General features: G+C 42.1%; 1 protein-coding gene across 1 annotated transcript; it reads left to right on the top strand.

Moving 5' to 3' along the window:
- Window positions 1-98: 98 nt before the first annotated feature.
- LOC306922784 (arylsulfatase A-like) lies at window positions 99-7,784 on the top strand. The gene is made up of 8 exons (XM_079500611.1): window positions 99-443; window positions 2,126-2,366; window positions 2,828-3,046; window positions 4,671-4,840; window positions 5,733-5,857; window positions 6,301-6,428; window positions 6,521-6,623; window positions 6,716-7,784. Exons 1-8 carry the CDS (start codon window positions 211-213, stop codon window positions 7,009-7,011), a joined length of 1,515 nt encoding a protein of 504 aa, XP_079356737.1. The 5' UTR covers window positions 99-210; the 3' UTR covers window positions 7,012-7,784.
- The last annotated feature ends 3,353 nt before the right edge of the window (window positions 7,785-11,137 follow it).

Genomic DNA, 11,137 nt, shown 5'->3' with positions numbered 1-11,137 from the left:
ATTGTGCTTTTTAGTTTTATATATAACAAATAAACAAAAAATTACGTCATTAAGAGGCGACGTTTTCAAAAGCCCGCGTGTGACGTTGTTGTTTTGGTTCCTTCTTGGGAGTTCCTTGCTTCAGTTCAGCCTTTGGTTGAATTGAATCAGTTCTCTCTCAGTAGCAGACAGACAGTGCCTCTCTCCCAAGCGCGACTTTTTGCAAATGAAATGCAACGTAAAATGGATCAAACCCCCTTTGCATTTTTAAGTGTGTTGCTTTTTTCCAGCTGCTTAGCGTCACCACCAAATTTTGTGCTACTTTTCGCTGACGATTTGGGATTTGGAGATTTGGGTTGCTATGGACATCCGAGTTCACTGACTCCCAATCTGGACCGCCTGGCAGCCGAGGGACTCCGTTTCACGGACTTCTACTGTACCAGTCCGGTCTGCAGCCCGTCCAGGTATAGTGACACTATGTGACAAACAATGCACTGAATCTGAATCAACTTTATTCAAATATTGTCACATGTCATCACACGACACGATCACAGGTGTGAAATAGTGGCAGAATTTTTTTTATGCAACCTTGCAAAGTTACAGGAACAGGGAAAATAACAGGAAGACACAGTCAAATTAAATACAAAGTCCAAATATTAAAATTGGATACTTTTTTTGAAGCAACAGATCATGTGCACAGATTACATTATGTAACAGGTCATTGATTGATTGATTGAAATATTTATTAACAGTTTGCAGAATTACAGTACATTTCAAGCACAAACTCAATACAAAGACTGTTAACTGTGAGTGGACGACCCAATTAAGCATTACACTTGTTTACAAGAGTTAAAGTCAGAATCAGATGAGAGGAAAAATGTAGGCAGATTGCTGTTTTTAAAGTGTGTGTGTGTGTGTGTGTGTGTGTGTGTGTGTGTGCGTGCAACACTAGATTTTTTTTATAATTGGATGAATGTACAGTTGCAATAACCTCTTGCCCTAAAAAGAATGATTGTGATGTGTATATATATTTCACAATACACAGCCATAGAACGGTGCCATCCACTCGCAGTTAGCAGCGGGACATGAGTGGCATGAATGTGGTCGGCGCTCTGTGTCTACTACTCACCCAATAAATATTTCCTATTTCCTAAGACTTGTGTGTGTGTGTGTGTGTGTGGGGGGGGGGGGGGGGTGAAGAGAGAACAGGGGGGGGGGGGGGGGGGGGGTGAAGAGAGAACAGGACTTTGTTTAGACAGCCAATAAACCTTACAGCGGTGTTATCTTTTAGATAGACAGTGATTGAGAGAAAGTAGGTCCCGCACACTGTCTTCACTTATTTCTTGAGACTGAAACGTTGTAGCCTCCAGTAGCTTAATAAACTACTGTTTTATAAGTGAAGAGTCGAAGACAGTGTGCCGGACCTCCTTTCTCTCATTTGTTGCACTGGTTGCCTGCTCCGACGCACCTGTCCCTGTAGATGTGCAAAAGGACCTTTTTCTATACAAAGATAGACAGTGATTCAAATAATTATTGCTCAAACAATTATTCAACCTATAGATTTTTTTCCACATATGGTCACTTTCCCTAGTTCAAGACTCACACATCGCCCTAGCCCCTTTGGGATCCCAAATACAAAAAAGGTATAGGTTCCGAAAGGGGCTACCAATACCATCCCCCCAAATCTTGGACTGTCAAGAGATTTCTTTTTATGTATTCTTTTTAAGATTGTTTGGAGGCTTTTTGCCTTTATTGATAGATCTACAGTAGGTTGACAGGAAATACGGAGAGAGATGGGGAAGACACGCAACAAAGGTCGTTGGGATTGGGACTCAAACCTGCGACATGCTAGACGGGCTAGATTACCAGCCAAGGTGCCCAGACGGATACGCAAGCCGCCCGGGCCTTCTTTTAGGTATTCTGTCAGAATCGATAAAAGAGGCCTCAAGCCAATTTTAGGCTGGTATGGTTCCGGTACATCTCAGGAGTGGGACTGGTAAGAAGGAAGCACTGGAGCATCTCGGACAGTTAAAGCCTTTTTAATAGCAGGGTGCAAGTAAAAGAGTGTGACAACATTTCAATGTCAATACAGCTTTGACCTGACGATGAAAATATTACTATAAATCACTTGCATGTTGCCTTTCAGGGCATCTTTGTTGACAGGGCGCTACCAGACCCGTTCGGGTATCTACCCAGGAGTGTTGTACCCAGATTCTATTGGGGGTCTGCCACTGAATGAGACCACAATCGCGGAGGTGTTGAAGCCTCTTGGCTACGTCACGGCTGCCGTGGGGAAGTGGCATCTGGGCTATGGGGCTAATGGCACGTACCTGCCTACCCGTCAGGGCTTTGACCAGTACCTTGGGATCCCCTACTCTCATGACATGGTCAGTGTCATTGATCTTTATTTCACTGTGTAACATGGGCATATTAAAAAAACAAAACAAAAAAAACATAAATAATCTTAAATGGTTTTTTTTGTGGAGGTATAGACAGTTGGCTAACAGGAAATGGGGAGAGAGATGGGGGGGGGGGGGGGTGGCATGCAGTAAAGGCCGTCGGGATCGGGAGTCGAACCCGTGGCACACTGCCAGACTGGATTACCAGTCAAGGTGCCTGGACCGCTGAGCCACGGCCCAGGCAAAAAAAAACACAGTGTGATACATTGAACCAAATTAAAATGAGTCACTAATTAAAGACTACAGTTCTGGGAAACTAAATATACAAATATTTTGTAATTGTTCATTGCCGTAGGCCTAATGCCTGCAATTTCTTACCTGCATAATAAAGGCTTGCAAGTATATATTTGATCTTTCTTTTAATTATTTCCCCCATACTCCTTCCTCAGGGACCCTGTCATAACCTGACTTGTTTCCCCCCTGATGTTAAGTGTGTTGGATTCTGTGACATTGGCACAGTGACCGTCCCACTGATGCACAACGAGCTCATCACGCAGCAGCCAGTCCACTTCCTGGACCTGGAGAGGGCTTACAGTGACTTTGCGACAGACTTCATCGCTGCTTCAGCCCAGAAGAAGCAACCCTTCTTCCTCTATTATCCTACCCACGTAAGCATCAGGAGCGGACTGAAGCCTAATTTTAATTTACAATTTAGGCATTTAGCAGACGCTCTTAATCCAGAGCGATTTACATTAAGCAAGAACAAAACATGGCAATACATCATATACATAAAAATAGTTATCATGAATCATAAGACTATGCATATATACTATATAGTGCTATGTCTACATAAAACGCTATCTAAGTTGAGCCTTTGCATACGCCTGTAAGGTCGTTGCGGCTATTTACTAGTACCAAGTTGTCACTTCTCGCCAAAGAGAACTGATCGACAAGCTCACAATGTTAGTAGGGCTGGTGAAATGACTTCAAACTTTTGCTGTGATTACGATTAATGCTTAAAAAAAAATATATATATATATATATATATATAGTGAAAATGGCCAATCTACAAGCTGTCGCATCACTTGATCGGCTATTTTTGCATGCCGCCATTGTACAATAAATTATAAAATAGTGGTTATGTGGTTAATCTGACAATTTAGTCGATTATAAAAGATCTATTCAAAAACTTTGTGTCGATTCCTTGATATGAAAAAAATATATATTTATTACAAAAACCTTGCTTCACAATTATTCTGTTATAATTGTGTTATTGGTTTGTAAATATCGGTTTGGATATATACATCCATCCATCCATCTTCAACTTCTTATCCGTCATGGGGGCAACAGCTCCCCAGAGAGCTCCAGCCTTCCCTCAAAGAGATTCTATATAAAGAGGCGAAACTCCCATATTAACAACCAGCGCCCAGTGCCTCCGCCATATTGGAGTGATGACGTAACTTCCGGTAACTTTAAAAAAACATTAGAAAGTCATGCTGTACAAAACAAAAACTTTTTTTTATCCTATTCTACTCTCATATTGATTTCATATTTATGAATGGATCAAAGCAGAAATTAGTAACATATTCATTCAAAATGTCAGGGTGCATGTGTGCGCAACGCATGTATGTATTTGCACGTGCACGCACGACCGTGCATGTTTACATGCGTGTTTGGGGTGTTACATAGACAAAGTGGTTGCCACCATATTGGAGTGATGGCGGCAGCGCTACCGCTGCACCATCTAGTGGTGATTCCAAGTATTTGAGGAGTTTCACCTCTTGTTCTAGAATCTCTTTGCTTCCATCTCCAGAGCAACATTAGTAACTTCCTCCTGGGGGATCCTGAGGCGTTCCAAGGCCAGTGAGTCGATGTGATCCCTCCATCTGCACCTTGGTCTGCCCCGTGGTCTCCTCCCAGTGGGGCGTGCCTTGAGGACCTCCCTAGAGAGACGCTCGAGTCGAGGGGCATCCTAACCAGATGTAGCGACTCTACTCCGAGTCTCTCTCGCATCTCTCATTTCGGTCGCTTGTATTCGTGACCTTATTCTTTCGGTCATGACCCACACTTCATGACCATACAGTAGGTGAGAGTAGAGTAATGGAAGAGATTGGCCTTAGAAATCCTACGATGAGACAATTAGCTTTATGCTAGATATACCTGATCATTCAGTTTCACAGAAGGAACTGGTGGCTCACAGTAATATTTTGTGTAATGAATGTATTTTTATTTTTTGTGTTTTTCAGTTTCTATTCCAAGTGACATTTTAAACTTTCTTCCAACCTCGTCCAGCACACACACTACCCGCAGTATGCAGGTCCAGAGACGGCATATCTGTCTCCGAGGGGCCGCTATGGAGATGCTCTGATGGAGTTTGACAGTACTGTGGGAAACATCCTTTCCACCCTGGAGAAAACCGGGCAGATTAACAACACACTGGTTTTCTTTACCTCTGATAATGGGTGGGTTCGTGTCTGTGTTCTGTGATGTGTAACCTAATTGGAATTTTGCCTGTTTAATGCCTGCCTTTACTTATCTTATTGGTTGTTGACAGGTTTAGAGGTGTGTGTGTGTGTGTGTGTGTGTGTGTGTGTGTGTGTGTGTGTGTGTGTGTGTGTGTGTGTGTGTGTGTGTGTGTGTGTGTGTGTGTGTGTGTGTGTGTGTGTGTGTGTGTGTGTGTGTGTGTGTGTGTGTGTGTGTGTGTAATTATTTTAATAAATAATTCTTGAATTAAGGTAGGGTAAGTGATATTGTTAAAATAAGTGTTAAATATCTCTATATTCCATAGTACTCCTTGCTATAGAAAGTATAGTTTCCCTGTCTCCAGCTCTTTAGTAAACAGGAAAAAAACATTTTCAGGTTGGGATACCAATTTTATCCAATCAGGAGAGAGAACTCACACAGAATACAGGATAAACAAGTGAAATTGGAAGTGATGACACAAAGGAATTCGAAGACTAATTTGTAACCGGAACAATAAAATTGAAGTTGAAATATGGGTAAATCACGATAAAATTTAAGCAGATAAATAGGTACTCTCTCCTGATTTGCTGAAATTGACAACCTACCTGTTTATTAGTAAGCTGGAGAGACTGATTTCACTGATCAAACACTATAGCAATGATTACTATCACACTATAGTCAATATTTTAACCAGAATATACCTACCTTTAAAAGAGCAGACATTTTAATCTGCCTTCACATCTATAGTGTACTATATGTTTATCCTCTTTTCAAAGGGGAAGGCATCTTTTATCTATTCTGGGTAATAATACTATTTATGGTGCTCTTGCAATCTGCCGTATTATTGCCCTGTTATGAAATGACATGTTATTCCTCTCTCTGTGTGTCCAGGCCTGAACTGATGCGTATGTCCCGCGGAGGGAACTCTGGTCTTCTGAAATGTGGAAAGGGCACCACCTATGAGGGGGGCATGAGAGAGCCAGGCATCGCCTTCTGGCCTGGGACGATCACACCAGGTAACTGTGACCCTGTGACTTTTGACTGGGTATTATCAACAGCCACTGAAGTTTAGGTTATCAGTGAAGAGCACAGTCCATAATGGATAAAGTATCTCATAAAAAAAGGAGAGTCAACTGAGTGCAGTTTGCTTCACAAAACAAGGTTTGGTTAATGCAATTCGACCAGAACTCTTATACTGTAGTTGAATTCTGATCTTCTGTTGCATCATAATAGTACCTGTATCTGCAGTGGCATTTTCCAATGCCTGTTATTTAGTTAAATCTGGCTTCCCAATATGTGGGCATGTTGTTATAGGTGAAAAAACAAATGCACTGTGAGCTTGTAGATTGACTATTTTTGCTGCATGACACAGTCATACTACAAATGGGGATTAAATGGATATCTTTCTCATCTAAGTTGGTTTGGTGTCTACTCTGTTTTTCATGCATCCTTCCTTCAGGTGTGACCCATGAGCTGGCCAGCACCCTGGATATCCTGCCCACTTTTGCAGGGTTGGCAGGAGCCAAACTACCCCAAGTGCAGCTTGATGGGGTGGATATGACGGATATCCTAGTCAAACATGGAATGGTACTGTAGAGGCATCACACTTGTCATTCAACAACATTCATAGTTTAGTTAATATCCAACTAATCAGTTAATTTACATACATGTGTTTCTAGAGTAAGAGGGAATCCATGATGTTTTACCCCACGGATCCCAGTGAAAAGTATAGCATGTTCGCTCTCAGGTTTGGGACGTACAAGGCGCACTTCTACACACGTGGTATGTAGTGTTTCCTATGTCTAAGAGTAAATATTTCGACCATGTCATATAAGGCAGGAGGTCTTTGACACATTTTTCTCATCGTACTACAGGAGCCACCCACAGCGGTACAACCCCAGACAGAGACTGTGACGTATTCGCTCTCCTAAAGACTCACAACCCCCCACTTATTTTTGACCTGGACTCAGACCCTTCTGAGAACTACCCTCTCTCCCTGGTGGGCCGACCAGACCTCCAGTCCTTACTGGCCAAGATCCTGAAGGTTAAGGCTCAGTTTGAGGCCTCCATGGTGTTTGGAGAGAGCCAAATACGGAGAGGGGCCGACCCTGCTTTGGTGCCTTGCTGCAACCCTCAGTGTAGCCCCAAACCCAGCTGCTGTCAGTGTTAATGAGGCAAAGTGACAAAAACTGCTGATCATACTGTAACTAAAAGGGAACGTAGCAAAGGACACTGCACTGATGCCACTCAAACAAACGAAAGTATCTGAGTTAAATGACAAAATGTTATGACATGATCAACATTACATAATGTTGTGATGATGTGTACTCTTGACTAATGTAGAATTAATGATGCGTTGGCACTGGCCGATACAAAAGATATAAAGATACAAAGCTATACAGCATATTTGTAACCTTCTATCTTTGTAGCTGAAGTTGAAACTAGCTCAACTTTGTTTTTAGCTTTGTAGCAGCTACAAACAGTGGATGTATCTTTGTATCTTCATGTCACTGGCTTCCATTGACAAAGAATGGTAAACTGTAGTAGCTTTGTAGCTGCCAGTGTGAACACAGCACAATAATTGTTTCCTCAGTGAGGAGGATGTCTAACTTCGGTTAAATGTATTTTCTAAAGTTAACATTGAGAATTACATTTAATTTAATATACATTTAATATTCCTGGTTTTACTTGAATAGTGTACAATATAAATTCTTTCCATCCTTTTGTCTTTACTGTGGTCCATTTGGACTGAGCTGGGCAGATAACATGCAAATTACAGGTGAATCGTTCACTTGCGGATACAAGCACCAAAATTGGTACACATACTCCTTAGGGATTGCTCTTTTGATAAAACCATTGTGCCAAATAAAATTTCAAGATGGCCGCCATTGAATATACAGTAATATTGCATTTCGCAATAAATTCCCATAGACTTGTCCTATTTGAATGATCTTGGTGTCAAATCATACATTGTTCACTATGTAGAATCCACATTTGGACCCATGGACTTACTCACTGGCTTCCTTGTACAATATATCAGTCCCGGAATCCTAATATTCTGCTAAATTAGAGGTTTGTGTTATGCCTGACTCGGGTAAAATGGATGGTAGTGTATAACTTAATATTGTTAGAGGTTTAGTATGTGTGTGTGTGTGTGTGTGTGTGTGTGTGGTGGGGGGGGGGGGATGGGGGTCAATGTAGTAGCTCAACAGAGCGGATGTCAACATACAGCCAGGGCACACTGGTGGCACCGCTCCTGTGAAACTCAGCATGGGGTTCAGTATCAGCTGAGTAATTTGTTTGGTGTAGCTAAATAATGACTTCAGTGTCCCAAATGTTGTCTAATAAGCCCTGCATCTTTTAGCTAGATTACATGTAGTGTACCATGTATGATGTTCAGTTAGACAACCGTGCCTGAATTGACAGGGTACCAGCACGGGAGAGCCGAGCCAATGGTAAGGGGGCTATACATGACTTATTCATGGTCTTACCAACATGGTGTACAGATCGCACAGGACTTATATGATACTGGATGAACGATCAGGCTAGGTGTAAATCAGATATTTTATTGTCAAACCTAGTCGTATCCCATACCTTATTGTGCATGATGGCGGTAAAAGGATAATCCCTCTGCCTTGATTCACTGAATACAGATAATGGTCATATACTGTGATACCTTGATTACCATTCACCAAGATTGCAAATATAGATCCAGGACCGTCTAAATTCAAGACTGACTGGAGCAAGTGTTGTCTTTGCAAATAGAAGAATAGTAAAGAGCTCTCATCACCACATGCAAGACAATCACAACATGATGGCTACACTATGATTGCAACTAATATTCCCCTCTTTCACACAATGAATGAGATGCATATTAATACAATGTATCCAGACAGACTTGATGATGGTGGTGGCATTGAAGAAAATCTGAGGAGGAACAAGGCGCAATATCACAAAAGTTGTTGCATTACGAAACTGGAGAGTGAGAATCCCAAAACTAAAAGCAGAGTGCACTCAGCCAGTGGAATGCAGCTGGGTGTTGATGCATCTGCTGTCAACTCCACAAGACTGAAGGAAAAACTGCTGTCAGAAATACCTGAGTTGGAGGCTCACAAGCAGGTAAGCCTAGGGATGTTCTTTTGGCTTTCCTTGGCTTGTCAGAAGCCTCTGACTCTTATAGTGAAGCTATTGTCCTTAGCAAAGCAGCTAACATCTTGTGAAGACATATATGCTGGACCACAAGTCCCTCCAAATCAGGTATTTCTTACAGCAGTTTTTCATTCAGTCTTGTGGAGTTGACAGCAGGTGCATCAACACCCAGCTGTTCCAGGCACTGGGCGTACAGGTCAACTATGTCTGCAAGTCGGAGGACTGAAGGACCCTCACCAGATCTGATGGTCTCCACTAGATATGTGACTAGCTCTGAGAATTCCTGTAGGTGGGCAACTGGGCATCCTCTTCGGTTGAATGTTCCTCTTCCAGTCTCTTTGTGGTTGTGAGGTACGACCTCTCTCTATTGTACAGGTCTGCCAAGCATGCAGCATGGTATTGGTACAATCCTTTCTATATTAATATGTTAGATTCATGTTAATGTTTCAGACATTTAACCATTTAAACCCTCAAAACTTGACATTCAGCTCTGTAGTCTTGGGTCTTCTCTTTTTTTCCCTTGACACCTTGACACCAAACCTCTTTGCCGAAAATAGGCAACATACTCACAACATGTCGCAGCGCGAAACGTTGAGAGCTTGTAGATTGGCTATATTTATATATAATATATTATCATAAACATCTTAGTGTGTTGCCAATTACGGCCCCAGACACATTGAGAACCACTTTCCGTCCTAAGCCACACAAACACATACACTTTAATTAACTTTGATGCTTCCTCGAACATCATTCATTCTTCCTGGCAAGAGACTGAAAATATGTTTCCTCATACCACAAATACACCAAGTGAAGATTCCCATGACTTCACCATTGTTACATTCCATTATAGTTTTGCATTTCTTCCGTATACCAACAACTCAATGTGGCTTATAATGATGGCACAAGGATGTCACGATGCAGCAGTACAAGCCAATAAAAATAAATAAATCAGTATCGGTGTACCCACCTGCTGTGTGTGTGTGTGTGTGTGTGTGTGTGTGTGTGTGTGTGTGCGCGCGCTGCATGTCTTTCCGACCCAGCAAGACGAGCAGGGTTTCAACAACATCACTTCATCATCCTACAATGAGAGCATGGATATTTCAATTACCTAAAACAATGAATGAGACTTATCTCTGCCAGTCTCTTTTCCGATAAAGATAAAGAAAACTTTATTGTCCATTAAATTGACATAAAACATAAAATGCATCAACACCCAGCTGTTCCAGGCACTGGGCGTACAGGTGAACTATGTCTGCAAGTCGGAGGACTGAAGGACCCTCACCAGATCTGATGGTCTCCACTAGATATGTGACTAGCTCTGAGAATTCCTGTAGGTGGGCAACTGGGCATCCTCTTCGGTTGAATGTTCCTCTTCCAGTCTCTTTGTGGTTGTGAGGTACAACCTCTCTCTATTGTACAGGTCTGCCAAGCATGCAGCATGGTATTGGAGCAATAACATCTCCACCACTGAGTCTTGCAAGAAGTTTTCCGTCATTTAAAGTTTGGGCACATTCATTAACTCTCTTATTGAGATTCATCGTCATAGCTTTCTTGTGAGTTCAGAGTATGCGTCACATCTGAAACATCTTTGGCTTTTAATGCTGGTTCTACTCCACTTGGTCTGGCATTCCACTGGGTGATCACTCTCTGCTTTTCGTTTTGTGGTTCTCACTCTCTCCAGTTTCGTGTTGTTGAACATAATGCGACAACCTTCGTGATATTGCGCCTTGTTCCTCCTCAGAGTTTATTCAATGTCACCACCAGGGGAATATTAGTTGTTGTTGTGATTGTCTTGCATGTGGTGATGAGAGCTCATACTATTCTTCTCTTTGCAAAGACAACACTTGCTCCAGTCAGTCTTGAATTTAGGCGGTCCTGGGTCCATATTAGACATCTTGGTGAATGGTAATCAAGGTATCACAGTATGATCATTATCTGTATTCAGTGAAGAGGGATTATCCTTTTACCGCCATCATGCACAATAAGGTATGGGATACGACTAAGTTCGACAATAAAATCTACACCTAGCCCATCCAGTATAATTTAAGTCCCGTGCGATCTGTACACCATGTTGGTAAGACCATGAATAAGTCATGTATAGCCCCCTTACCATTGGCTCGGCTCTCCCGTGCTGGTACCCTGTCAAT

The sequence above is a fragment of the Electrona antarctica genome (genome assembly GCF_951216825.1).
Source record: "Electrona antarctica genome assembly, chromosome: 5".
NCBI lineage: Eukaryota > Metazoa > Chordata > Actinopteri > Myctophiformes > Myctophidae > Electrona > Electrona antarctica.
This window is presented reverse-complemented; position numbering and strand designations above follow the sequence as displayed.